The 12,855-nt window shown below is 44.5% G+C and overlaps 1 protein-coding gene across 7 annotated transcripts in view; it reads right to left on the bottom strand.

Moving 5' to 3' along the window:
• The window catches only part of SCEL (sciellin), a 490,458-nt gene that overhangs the window by 399,189 nt on the left and 78,414 nt on the right, over nucleotides 1-12,855 (bottom strand). For 6 of the 7 annotated variants that reach the window (XM_078657473.1, XM_078657474.1, XM_078657476.1 and 3 more), the window contains exons 4-5: nucleotides 2,166-2,228; nucleotides 2-67 (exon numbers count right to left, since the gene is read on the bottom strand). The exons of the other annotated variant lie outside the window; for it this stretch is intronic. In XM_078657473.1, the coding sequence (XP_078513599.1) occupies nucleotides 2-67; nucleotides 2,166-2,228 (129 nt within the window). The remainder of the gene's footprint in view (nucleotide 1; nucleotides 68-2,165; nucleotides 2,229-12,855) is intronic. 7 annotated transcript variants of the gene reach the window in all.

Raw genomic sequence — 12,855 nt, 5'->3', positions numbered from 1 at the left:
CCTGTTTAAGGCATCATCAGATTTGAACCGATTGTGTATAACCTTGTTCTGATCCACTCCATCATAGCTATTGACCAGATGCCAGGAAAAAATAAGTTTGATGTTATTTTGTTGCACTGAAAAATTGAGAACTTTAAAAAACACATTTAAAAGTATTTCACTATTTTTTTAAAGTTCAATGTGTTTTCATTAATGCATCCGTTATTCTATAAAACTAAAATATGACTGTTTCAATGGCATGATGTCACTACAGTCCAATACATGCTTCTCTGACAAAGACAGACCCAGACTCGCCTATGTTCTTAAAAGGGATACTGATATAAGACCTTCAAATATGTACTAATGGGGCATCAACCGAGCAGATCAAAGAGGAACTCATTACTGCTGTCTGAAAACGTTATGTTTGTTCACCGAATCTCGACAGACTCATTCTTTGCTCGTTACCCCATGTATATTTTTTGTTTGCTAGTAACTGTGTATAAGTGTATACTAATTCTGCCAGTGAAATATTGCTTTAACCTTGTAAGCCAATCTATATTACTGTGCACCCTATAGAAAGCATGTTGACACCCTAGGGTTATGCCTGCCCTATACAAAACCACAGTTAAATAAATAAATATATTTACTCCAGCCTTTCAGACCTCAGCCATAATGGAATAGTTCATATACATTCACATGTTAATGGCACAGAATTTTATTCAGATATAATGAGAGCATTCCTTTGAACATATCTAAAAACTTCCTTGAGCACATATAAGTATAAGTTAAACAAAATATTGTAGAACTCCCTAGCATCAGAATATAAGTAATGCTGCTAGGCCCAAGCAATGTAAAACGTGAATCTTTTCCCACACCTGCCCTTCTCCAAGTGCAATTCATCAATCGAACTGGCCTAAAAACTAAATTTGGCTTAATGTTCAATAAAAATCCTCCCGGAAAAGATTTGACATTGTAATGAAAGCACTGAACTTCTAGCTGCAAGTTATAAGAAAAATCGTCACGTACATTCCAAAAATGATAAAAAATGATCTGTATCAAAATAATCAGTAACAGTTGTGTATTTGACCGCAGTTTGCTAAATGCACTCAGACCCTTATTCACAAAGGTAAACTTAAGTCTGAGTTTTCTCCTTTTTGGTATTTACAAAGATAAGTTACTTCTAGTAACTTAACTATAAGTAAAGTTACCAGTAGTAAAGTTCCCACTAGTACAATTACTAGCAGTAAGTTGCAAGTAGTAACTTAACTTTGTGAATACCAAAAAGTCTAAGTTTACTACGTTTTGGTATTCACAAAGATAAGTTACTACTAGTACCTTTACTACTATTAATTTTACTAGTAGTAACTTTACTACTAGTAACTTTACTACTAGTAGGTTTACTAGTAGTAAAGTTACTTGCAGTAACTTACCTTAGTGTATGCCAAAATGTAGTAACTTACACTTAAGTCTAAGTTTATATTTGTGAATCGGACCCTCATATTCTATTACTCAAAACTGCAAACTGAGATGGACTCCTTTGTATGCACCACAAAGATGTAGGAATTCATCAACCTGCACTGAGAGTAGTCACCTATGATTGAGCTGATGCAGAAAGCAACATTGTGGTCAATTGTATTTTATATAGATATGTCTATTGAACATACTCTTCAAACCATGGGGAAGAATCAGGCTGTGCGATGAACCACCGTGCCTGCCACAATATCCTCCTGGAGGTCTTGACAGCATGTCTAAGCTCCAAATCTGGATACCCTAACACAATCAAAATGGCCCTCTACAAATTAACTACAGTGTGGAAAGTTACTTCAAACTGTGCTGTTCTAACTTTCAATAATGCAACTCTAATTTCTAGCACCAGTGAGCAGACACTTAAAGAGAAGTGGTTCTACAGCTTGCATTCTTCAAAACTCTAACTATGGAATTGTGTCTAGATTATTGTGGTGTAACTGCAACATACAAACTAGGCCAACATAATTTAGATGGTGTTATAATGGAGGGCTGTTTCTAAATTCAACATAAAAAAAAAAAAAAAAAATCTTCCTAAAGCTGGAAATCCCTCCTAAAATTCAGAAAAATGTGTTTGGATTGTCCATGCTCTTGTGGTCTATTGTAAGGGCAAGAAGTTTGAATTGTACGTTGAAGAATAGATAATTAAAAAAATAACAGACCTGTCCAAGGCGTCTTCAGACTTGTACCTGCTCAGGATGACTTTCCCGTAATTTTCATCCTTGCTGCAATTTTAAGTAAAACAGTTAATATATATACCAACATTATAAACACGAACATGTCTAATCTCACTCATTTGGCACCCATTTTATATTTGACAAACTGAAAAGCATCCCACTTTTCGGTGTTTCTCTATATACTGAATGCTGTGTAGGACTTCGGATGCCTTTACCCAGATATATTCTTTACAGGTTTTGGCCCAGAATCAATTTGGGGACAGCCCTTGAGTTGGCAGCCCCCCTTATGCAGCATTTTAAAAAAAAATCGTCTTCTCTGAAGCAACTGCTGAAACTGAGATTCCAGTTGCAGAGAAACCTCCACTGAAGGGTGACATTTATATTTATGAAGACAAAGGAACTATTAAACAAGGAGACGCTTTGAAAATATAGTAACACATGATACTTTAAAAATGTAACATAAAACAAGAGGGGAAATCTTCCGGTTTGAAAACAATCAAACTAATAACCTTTTTAAAAAGGACAGTAACTGACATTAGAAATGCATACAAGGTCTGTAAACACATACTGTGAAAAAGAAAGGTATGTCCACAAAGAGTTATGCTAACAACATAGAAATAGTACGTTCTCCAGGCAACGTACTTAGACTTACCACATGAGAAAACGCTGGCGTACAAAAGCATTAGTGTACATGTAAAGTGCATTCATAGCAGCAAATGCTTAAGTATAAACAGACGCGAGTAAACATGGGACATAAAACACAAACAGCCCATTTATATGCAAATGATGCTCTCTATATTCATTGGTAATCAAACACATCTTCAACAATGTTAATAAAAAAACAATAACACAAAAAAGTAATAACACGTGTACACATTGAGAATAACCACTCAAAGGCTATACTTATAAATTAAGCAAAAACTTTATTAGTAAGCATATAGCATATTTAACACAAAAAGGACAAACGCCAGAGACACATTAATGGAAATGACATTAAACAACAAAAAGAACATTGTTAATAAATACCCGCAGGTCTGACAGTAACATAAATGCAACATAAATGTACATAGGCGATAGTCAGGTTGTAGATGACTGAATCAGATGCTTACTGTCCATGCTACACAAGACTGTTTCCCATTGGCTCCCAAGATTATATCCAATGTTACATCATATAACAGCAAGTGTAAGTGCATGCAATTGAGCCGAGTGTTTTTCACCTGCAACCATAGATGCCAGCTGTCACCCATGCAAATGTTGAATAACAGAGCTGAAGACAAGCTCATGGACAGCTGTGTTCATCTGATGCTGGTCACGCCATCCCCACATGCGCTTGTGCTACTCACCACATTCAAAGAAGATGGTCCAGATCAGCCCTGACCACCCTGTATCTCCCGATGAGAGTATTGGAATCCAACATCCAGATGGTCTTCATGGTCAAGCAGTACCAATGGTGAGGGTGGACTTTGGTGCCACCCTTGATTTGACCAAGTGGCTTCACCCAAAGCATGCCACCTCGTCAAAAGTTTCCGGCTAACTAAACAAAATACAGAACTCATTTTTATAGATGAATGATGATGTTCATATTAAGCACATCGATTTTACATGCACATCTGGTAGCCATGTAAATACTCACAATATGCACACTCCTATCCGCAATTTGTCCTCCTCATCGGCATATATTAGGCAGGCCGTCTTCATAGGGTGTTGGTGACAAGTATAGAGCCAGTCAAGGAGGGAGCCCGGTTCAGGTTCTGGTATCCTTCTGGTGATTGTTTTGAAACCTTATGTTACATGTGGACTTGGAATGTGTAGGCACAGTGTGATAACTCACCACCACTGACACAATTTCAAACGCTTGCACATTGTGACTTACAAACACAACTGCAAGGTCTGCTACTGTACTGTGTGTGGATCGTCTGCACACCTAGAGATCATTTGTGTGGCAGTGCACAAATGTAGTCTTTCATCCGTTCACTCATGCTGCTTGGGTGCCTTCAAAAAATGCTGGTACTTTATGTATGTACGTCCATGATAGCCGAATTATGAAGCAATAGCCAGGACCCACATGTCATTATTAACTTCTGTAGGTTTACACTATTAGAATTTTGTCACTACATAAGGCTGCACTGCGACTAAAGGTGACATCCAACTAATCCTACATGTTGTATGAGTTGAAATGGGCTACATACCACTTGTTGGCTAACTTAGGCCGTGTAATTAATGTTACCATGTGATGTGTAAGCTTTCATAATATTAAGCTGCACTGCATCTAATGCAAAATGAAAAATTGATAGACAGAATGCTGAACAATGCCAAACATTCATCCCAGTACAGACACCTGGGCCTAAATTCATCGTTTTTTTGCTCCCCATGCCATTCCAGTTTAAACCCGGACATATACAAATCATCTTGACCCTGCTCCCCATGGGAACAGTCCAGCCCGAACTGCCATGCCAGGTCCTCCCTGGACCGGAAACCAGCATCCCAGGACCGGTTTCAGGGTTTCACCCCTCATCAGCCAGGATAGCTTTACTCCAGTGGCATGGAGAGCATGGGACCCACGTCTGGACATACCCATCCCACTCCGGGTGGCAAATGCAAAAGAACAATTGATGGACAGAATGCTGAACAATGTCAAACATTCACCCCATTGTTGTTTTGCTCCCCATGCTATTCCAGTTCAAACCCAGCCATATGCAAATCAATCTTGACCCTGCTCCCCATGGGAACAGTTCAGCGTGAATTGCCAGGCCAGGTCTTTCCTGGACCGAAAACAAGCACTGTAGCTTGTGGCCTGCCACCACTGTTCGCATCATGCAATCTCTATAGCTGCTTAATATGAGCTGATATGTGTATTAATCATGTAGCAAGTGCATCACTTTTTTTTTTAAAGATGTTCCATTATTTTCAGATGCAATGTGATGCTTATCTTAAGACAAAACGACTGTCCAGAAAAGTTATTTTCTGTGACAAGCTATGGGAAACGGAACAAACTATACATTATCACAACAATCTGCATGCAGAAAGTGCTGCAGAGATATTTATACCAAAAATAAAAATTTGGTGGAGAGAGATTAGTTTCTATAGAACTTTGTTGCTTTTTATGAAGTGCTGTATTCATACACAAAGAGAAGAGTAACTTTACAAGTCATCAGTATACGACTGTGATCTACATAAACGTCGGGTATATATAGGGGGTTTACCCAATTATAGTCACTGGGACCTGGGTGATCTAAGTACTGAGAAGGAGGGGTCCCAGTGTCAGAACAATAAACATGCAGTATATCACAAAAATCTCCTGTGATATTACTCGGTCTGTGATTTTCTAACCAATCATTATTGGAGATAGATATGACTGCACCTATGGTAATTATTTGATAATAATGTTAATGAGCATTGTACCAATTCTAATAATGTTTACATCGCCAGATATTGACCATTACACCACACGCTGTTGTTGGTAGTCTTTCCTCAATGTCAATCGTGACTTACAATCACGTGGTGCCGCTCCCATGGTTACCTACACAACCAGGAAGTCCGCGCGCCACAACTGACGCGAGCGGGACTAGATGCCTGATCGAATCGGCACTCGGTAAGCTCCACTGCCCCGCCAATCTAGCTCAAATAGTTTTAAAACCCAGTGGTGATTTTTCACTCACAATTGATACCTACTTGCCTCCTAGATTAACGGAGAGATCGTTTTTGAATTTGATACCCTGGGACCCATCACCAATCCAACGACCCACGCGGGTAAGCCCTGTTTAACGAGTCTTTTGATGCTTATGCAGCACTCACACACTTGGTCAGTTTTTGTAGTTCTAATTCCACATTAATGTCTTGTTTCAGACATTGATATTTCCACCGCCTGTGGGCCGGTTTCGACCTCCACCGTTTTCTTCATAAAGTAAGTTCGATATTTACCCAGTAGGTTCCCTCCGGAATAACAGTAAGATTATTCCGCGGTTTTGAGACCTTTTGGTTCCCACCAATCTATTACTTTTAATATATTTTTCTTTTCCACCCCTTAGTAACGACACAAAGGTTTTTGGTGACGCAAGCCCCCTACAAAAAGAGCAATAACTACAACGGTATGCTCTTTGTTGATGTGTGCTATCCCGCAACCAAATAAAGATGTTGTGTCATATGACCTTTTGACTCAATAATAGAATAATGCCCCCCTTTATGTATATCTATTAGGTTGCCTGCCCAGTTCCCTGTCCTGATGAAGACCCCGCTGCAAGGGTTCCACTAATCCCTGCGACATATTGAGGGTCGAAACGTCGACAACTACCCTAGTTTCATCAACTCCATATCCACATATTGACATTTTCGGCTTTTTTTGGAGTATGACATGTATATATTGGTACACTGAACCTTTGGTCCTTTGTTGTTTGTATTTGAATCATTATACAAATGCATTTTTGATACTAGGTTGATTTTACTGTCACAATTCCCGTACCACAATATCCTCACTCAATCACTTCCTCCTCCCCCTGGGGCACTGTACAACCAATTAGACTTTGTAACTATTCGATACTATATTTGCTATACTTATCCTCATTGTGAATAAAAACAATGTGGTTTCATCTTCTACATAAACGTCAACATTTTGGGGGATTCAAGGGGGCTCCTTCATGAAACGTTTTGTGTCTTTTACGTCCGTAAACCATTGAATTTGTGCTAAAAAATACCAAACCGAGAATCACTGAATCAGGATGTGCAGATTTCTCTGGCTGCAAACATTCACTTGTGACTGCACATGATGTGCTCGTATGGCAGATTCTATGCAGTCTTCAGTTTGTGGTAAAGAACAGTCAGCTAACATAGGTTCAGGGATGAAAAATGAAAGGAACACCCACAAGTCCAGAATTCTGCGGGTACTCCGAATGTTTTAGAGAGGCCACTCCCTCTTTAGAAGCACAGGTAAATGTATTTCTAAAAAAAAAAAAAAAGAGTATTTCCAGAGTGATAAGTGACATGGGGCCGCTCCATATTTAATTGGAGAGTACGAATTATTTACTTCTGAAGAAATATCCCACGTAGGGAATAAGGAAATGTTAAATGTTTTTGCTGTGGGCCCCCTCCTTCACTGTGTTGAAATCCCTACCCCCCTAGTGATACTGTAGTTTAGGCAGGTGCCATGCAGTGGCGTAACAAACCGTGAGGGGGGCCCCCCTGCAGGGTACGTGAAGGGGCCTCCTCCGGACTCAATCTAGAGCTCCCCAGCAGAAGTGTGGTGCTGACGGGGCCCCCTGGAGGGTGAGGACCCCCCGCACCGCGGGGGCTGCAGGGGCATGTGTTACGCTCCTGGTGCCATGTGAAGAGATCTGTGGTCGGTGTAAACAAAGCCCTCCCATTTTCTTGGTGGTATATGGGTAGAGGAGGACATGGGAGTCTCACGCTCCAGGCATTTGCCTGAGGCTTTATCAACCTGAATCATCTGGATTTTTGCAAACAAAGACTGTTATTCGATTGTGCATATACAAGTATATGTGATAATGCTTCCACTTTGCCTGCAGCTGTGTAACAATAGCCCCCGCAGTGCAGGAGGGGGCCCGAGCTCAAGTGGTCCCCCTCCCACACTGTGCACTGGCGGCCCGAGCTCCAGGGGTCCCCCTTCCGCACTGTGCACTGGCGGCAGGTTTGCCCGGCCTGAGAGCTCCTGACTGTGTCCCGAGAGGGGGGGGAGCATCCACCTCAATTGCGTGGGAGGGGGGGCTCAAGTTTTGTTATGCCACTGTTTGCCAAACTAGAAACACAGACAAAGCTTTCATCTTTACTAAAAGCCAGTATGGCAAAGACATTATGCTTAGAAGTAGAATGTTAGGTACACCAAGCAGGCATAACTAATAATTTCCACACCATCTTGTATGTACACAGCAGCACTAACACAGGTTTACAAACACAAACAACAGAAATGGAAAAAGAAATTTGAGACTTATAACCTTAATTTGGTAAACAATTTAGAATCCCCAAAAAACAGTATGGACTACATAAGTCTCATTTTCTGCTACCAAAATATTGTTAATATTTCAAATCTGCATATACAAATCTTCAAGATATGTAGATCTAGAGTTTAGAATGGCAAACCTATACTCATCTATTCTACTGTTCTTCATGATATTTTTGTAGACGATATTTAGGCTACAATATGTTCAGACGTGAGTCCCTTGCTCACTTTGCCACTGGATTCAAGCAAGCCGGGCTGAAGACGGCTGTAATGCCAGAAACCGGTCCTCGGAAGCATGTTTCCGATCCAGGGAAGGCATGGCTTGGCAGTTCGGGCTGGACTGTTCCTATGAGGCACAGGGTCAGACTGATTTGCATATAGCCATGTCTGAACTGGGGTGGCAGAGTGGGCTAAAGAACGGTGATGGATTAAACCCAGATCTTTTGACTGGGTGTTAGTGTTTGATTGATTCAGATGCTCCGTCCATCACCACCCCCTTTTGTACCGCTTTTGGCCGCCATAAGTGTGGCAGGGTATGCTCAGACGTGAGTCCCTTGCTCACTTTGCCACTGGATTCAAGCAAGCCGGGCTGAAGACGGCTGTAATGCCAGAAACCGGTCCTCGGAAGCATGTTTCCGGTCCAGGGAAGGCATGGCTTGGCAGTTCGGGCTGGACTGTTCCCATGAGGCACAGGGTCAGACTGATTTGCATATAGCCATGTCTGAACCGGGGTGGCAGAGTGGGCTAAAGAACGGTGATGGATTAAACCCAGATCTTTTGACTGGGTGTGAGTGTTTGATTGGTTCAGATGCTCCGTCCATCACCACCCTCTTTTGTACCGCTTTTGGCCGCCATAAGTGTGGCAGGGTATGCTCAGACGTGAGTCCCTTGCTCACTTTGCCACTGGATTCAAGCAAGCCGGGCTGAAGATGGCTGTAATGCCAGAAACCGGTCCTCGGAAGCATGTTTCCAGTCCAGGGAAGGCATGGCTTGGCAGTTCGGGCTGGACTGTTCCCATGAGGCACAGGGTCAGACTGATTTGCATATAGCCATGATTGAACTGGGGTGGCAGAGTGGGCTAAAGAAAGGTGATGGATTAAACCCAGATCTTTTGACTGGGTGTGAGTGTTTGATTGGTTCAGATGCTCCGTCCATCACCACCCCCTTTTGTACCGCTTTTGGCCGCCATAAGTGTGGTAGGGTATGCTCAGACGTGAGTCCATTGCTCACTTTGCCACTGGATTCAAGCAAGCCGGGCTGAAGACGGCTGTAATGCCAGAAACCGGTCCTCGGAAGCATGTTTCCGGTCCAGGGAAGGCATGGCTTGGCAGTTCGGGCTGGACTGTTCCCATGAGGCACAGGGTCAGACTGATTTGCATATAGCCATGTCTGAACTGGGGTGGCAGAGTGGGCTAAAGAACGGTGATGGATTAAACCCAGATCTTTTGACTGGGTGTGAGTGTTTGATTGGTTCAGATGCTCCGTCCATCACCATCCCCTTTTGTACCGCTTTTGGCCGCCATAAGTGTGGCAGGGTATGCTCAGACGTGAGTCCCTTGCTCACTTTGCCACTGGATTCAAGCAAGCCGGGCTGAAGACGGCTGTAATACCAGAAACCGATCCTCGGAAGCATGTTTCCGGTCCAGGGAAGGCATGGCTTGGCAGTTCGGGCTGGACTGTTCCCATGAGGCACAGGGTCAGACTGATTTGCATATAGCCATGATTGAACTGGGGTGGCAGAGTGGGCTAAAGAAAGGTGATGGATTAAACCCAGATCTTTTGACTGGGTGTGAGTGTTTGATTGGTTCAGATGCTCCGTCCATCACCACCCCCTTTTGTACCGCTTTTGGTCGCCATAAGTGTGGCAGGGTATGCTCAGACGTGAGTCCATTGCTCACTTTGCCACTGGATTCAAGCAAGCCGGGCTGAAGACGACTGTAATGCCAGAAACCGGTCCGCGGAAGCATGTTTCCGGTCCAGGGAAGGCATGGCTCGGAAGTTCGGGCTGGACTGTTCGCATGAGGCACAGGGTCAGACTGATTTGCATATAGCCATGTCTGAACTGGGGTGGCAGAGTGGGCTAAAGAACGGTGATGGATTAAACCCAGATCTTTTGACTGGGTGTGAGTGTTAGATTGGTTCAGATGCTCCGTCCATCACCACCCCCTTTTGTACCGCTTTTGGCCGCCATAAGTGTGGCAGGGTATGCTCAGACGTGAGTCTCTTGCTCACTTTGCCACTGGATTCAAGCAAGCCGGGCTGAAGACGGCTGTAATGCCAGAAACTGGTCCTCGGAAGCATGTTTCCGGTCCAGGGAAGGCATGGCTTGGCAGTTCGGGCTGGACTGTTCGCATGAGGCACAGGGTCAGACTGATTTGCATATAGCCATGTCTGAACTGGGGTGGCAGAGTGGGCTAAAGAACGGTGATGGATTAAACCCAGATCTTTTGACTGGGTGTGAGTGTTTGATTGGTTCAGATGCTCCGTCCATCACCACCCCCTTTTGTACCGCTTTTGGCCGCCATAAGTGTGGCAGGGTATGCTCAGACATGAGTCCCTTGCTCACTTTGCCACTGGATTCAAGCAAGCCGGGCTGAAGACTGCTGTAATGCCAGAAACTGTTCCTCGGAAGCATGTTTCCGGTCCAGGGAAGGCATGGCTTGGCAGTTCGGGATGGGCTGTTCCCATGAGGCACAGGGTCAGACTGATTGGCATATAGCCATGTCTGAACTGGGGTGGCAGAGTGGGCTAAAGAACGGTGATGGATTAAACCCAGATCTTTTGACTGGGTGTGAGTGTTTGATTGGTTCAGATGCTCCGTCCATCACCACCCCCTTTTGTACCGCTTTTGGCCGCCATAAGTGTGGCAGGGTATGCTCAGACGTGAGTCCCTTGCTCACTTTGCCACTGGATTCAAGCAAGCCGGGCTGAAGATGGCTGTAATGCCAGAAACTGGTTCTCGGAAGCATGTTTCCGGTCCAGGGAAGGCATGGCTTGGCAGTTCGGGCTGGACTGTTCCCATGAGGCACAGGGTCAGACTGATTTGCATATAGCCATGTCTGAACTGGGGTGGCAGAGTGGGCTAAAGAACGGTGATGGATTAAACCCAGATCTTTTGACTGGGTGTGAGTGTTTGATTGGTTCAGATGCTCCGTCCATCACCACCCCCTTTTGTACCGCTTTTAACCGCCATAAGTGTGGCAGGGTATGCTCAGACGTGAGTCCCTTGCTCACTTTGCCACTGGATTCAAGCAAGCCGGGCTGAAGGCGGCTGTAATGCCAGAAACCGGTCCTCGGAAGCATGTTTCCGGTCCAGGGAAAGCATGGCTTGGCAGTTCGGGCTGGACTGTTCCCAAGAGGCACAGGGTCAGACTGATTTGCATATAGCCATGTCTGAACTGGGGTGGCAGAGTGGGCTAAAGAACGGTGATGGATTAAACCCAGATCTTTTGACTGGGTGTGAGTGTTAGATTGGTTCAGATGCTCCGTCCATCACCACCCCCTTTTGTACCGCTTTTGGCCGCCATAAGTGTGGCAGGGTATGCTCAGACGTGAGTCCCTTGCTCACTTTGCCACTGGATTCAAGCAAGCCAGGCTGAAGACGGCTGTAATGCCAGAAACCGGTCCTCGGAAGCATGTTTTCGGTCCAGGGAAGGCATGGCTTGGCAGTTCGGGCTGGACTGTTCCCATGAGGCACAGGGTCAGGCTAATTTGCATATAGCCATGTCTGAACTGGGGTGGCAGAGTGGGCTAAAGAACGGTGATGGATTAAACCCAGATCTTTTGACTGGGTGTGAGTGTTTGATTGGTTCAGATGCTCCGTCCATCACCACCCCCTTTTGTACCGCTTTTGGCCGCCATAAGTGTGGCAGGGTATGCTCAGACGTGAGCACCTTTGCTCACTTTGCCATTGGATTCAAGCAAGCCGGGCTGAAGACGGCTGTAATGCTAGAAACCGGTCCTCGGAAGCATGTTTCCGGTCCAGGGAAGGCATGGCTTGGCAGTTCGGGCTGGACTGTCCCCATGAGGCACAGGGTCAGACTGATTTGCATATAGCCATGTCTGAACTGGGGTGGCAGAGTGGGCTAAAGAACGGTGAATGGTTAAACCCAGATCTTTTGACTGGGTGTGAGTGTTTGATTGGTTCAGATGCTTCGTCCATCACCACCCCCTTTTGTACCGCTTTTGGCCGCCATAAGTGTGGCAGGGTATGCTCAGACGTGAGTCCCTTGCTCACTTTTCCACTGGATTCAAGCAAGCCGGGCTGAAGACGGCTGTAATGCCAGAAACCGGTCCTCGGAAGCATGTTTCCGGTCCAGGGAAGGCATGGCTTGGCAGTTCGGGTTGGACTGTTAATGTGGGTGGCCACTTTGATCTGTTCAGAGAAGTTCAGCCTATTGAGCAAATCCGTAAATTGTTTGGAGCAGGGGTTCTCGTGTGGGTCACGTAGCCAGTAGTTAAAATCCCCTATGATGAGGAGTTTGTTGTGGTTGACAGTAAGTTCTGCAGCCAAGTTACTAAAGAACTGGATAAAATTCGACGATGGATTAGGTGGTCTGTAACATATTACACATGTAAGCGGGAAGTGCTTCGAGTGCAGTGTGACTGCCAAAATGTCAGCCAAAGGGGTATTGGGAAGCGTTAGGGAGGTGAAGATGTGTGAATGGGAGATAATTGCAGGGACTCCCCGCCCTATCTTCCCATCAGGTCTGTTTGCCTGAAGAA

The sequence above is a fragment of the Lissotriton helveticus genome, chromosome 8 (genome assembly GCF_964261635.1).
Source record: "Lissotriton helveticus chromosome 8, aLisHel1.1, whole genome shotgun sequence".
Lineage (NCBI taxonomy): Eukaryota > Metazoa > Chordata > Amphibia > Caudata > Salamandridae > Lissotriton > Lissotriton helveticus.
Note: the sequence above shows the minus strand (reverse complement) of the source record. Positions and strands in the feature narration are given on the sequence as shown.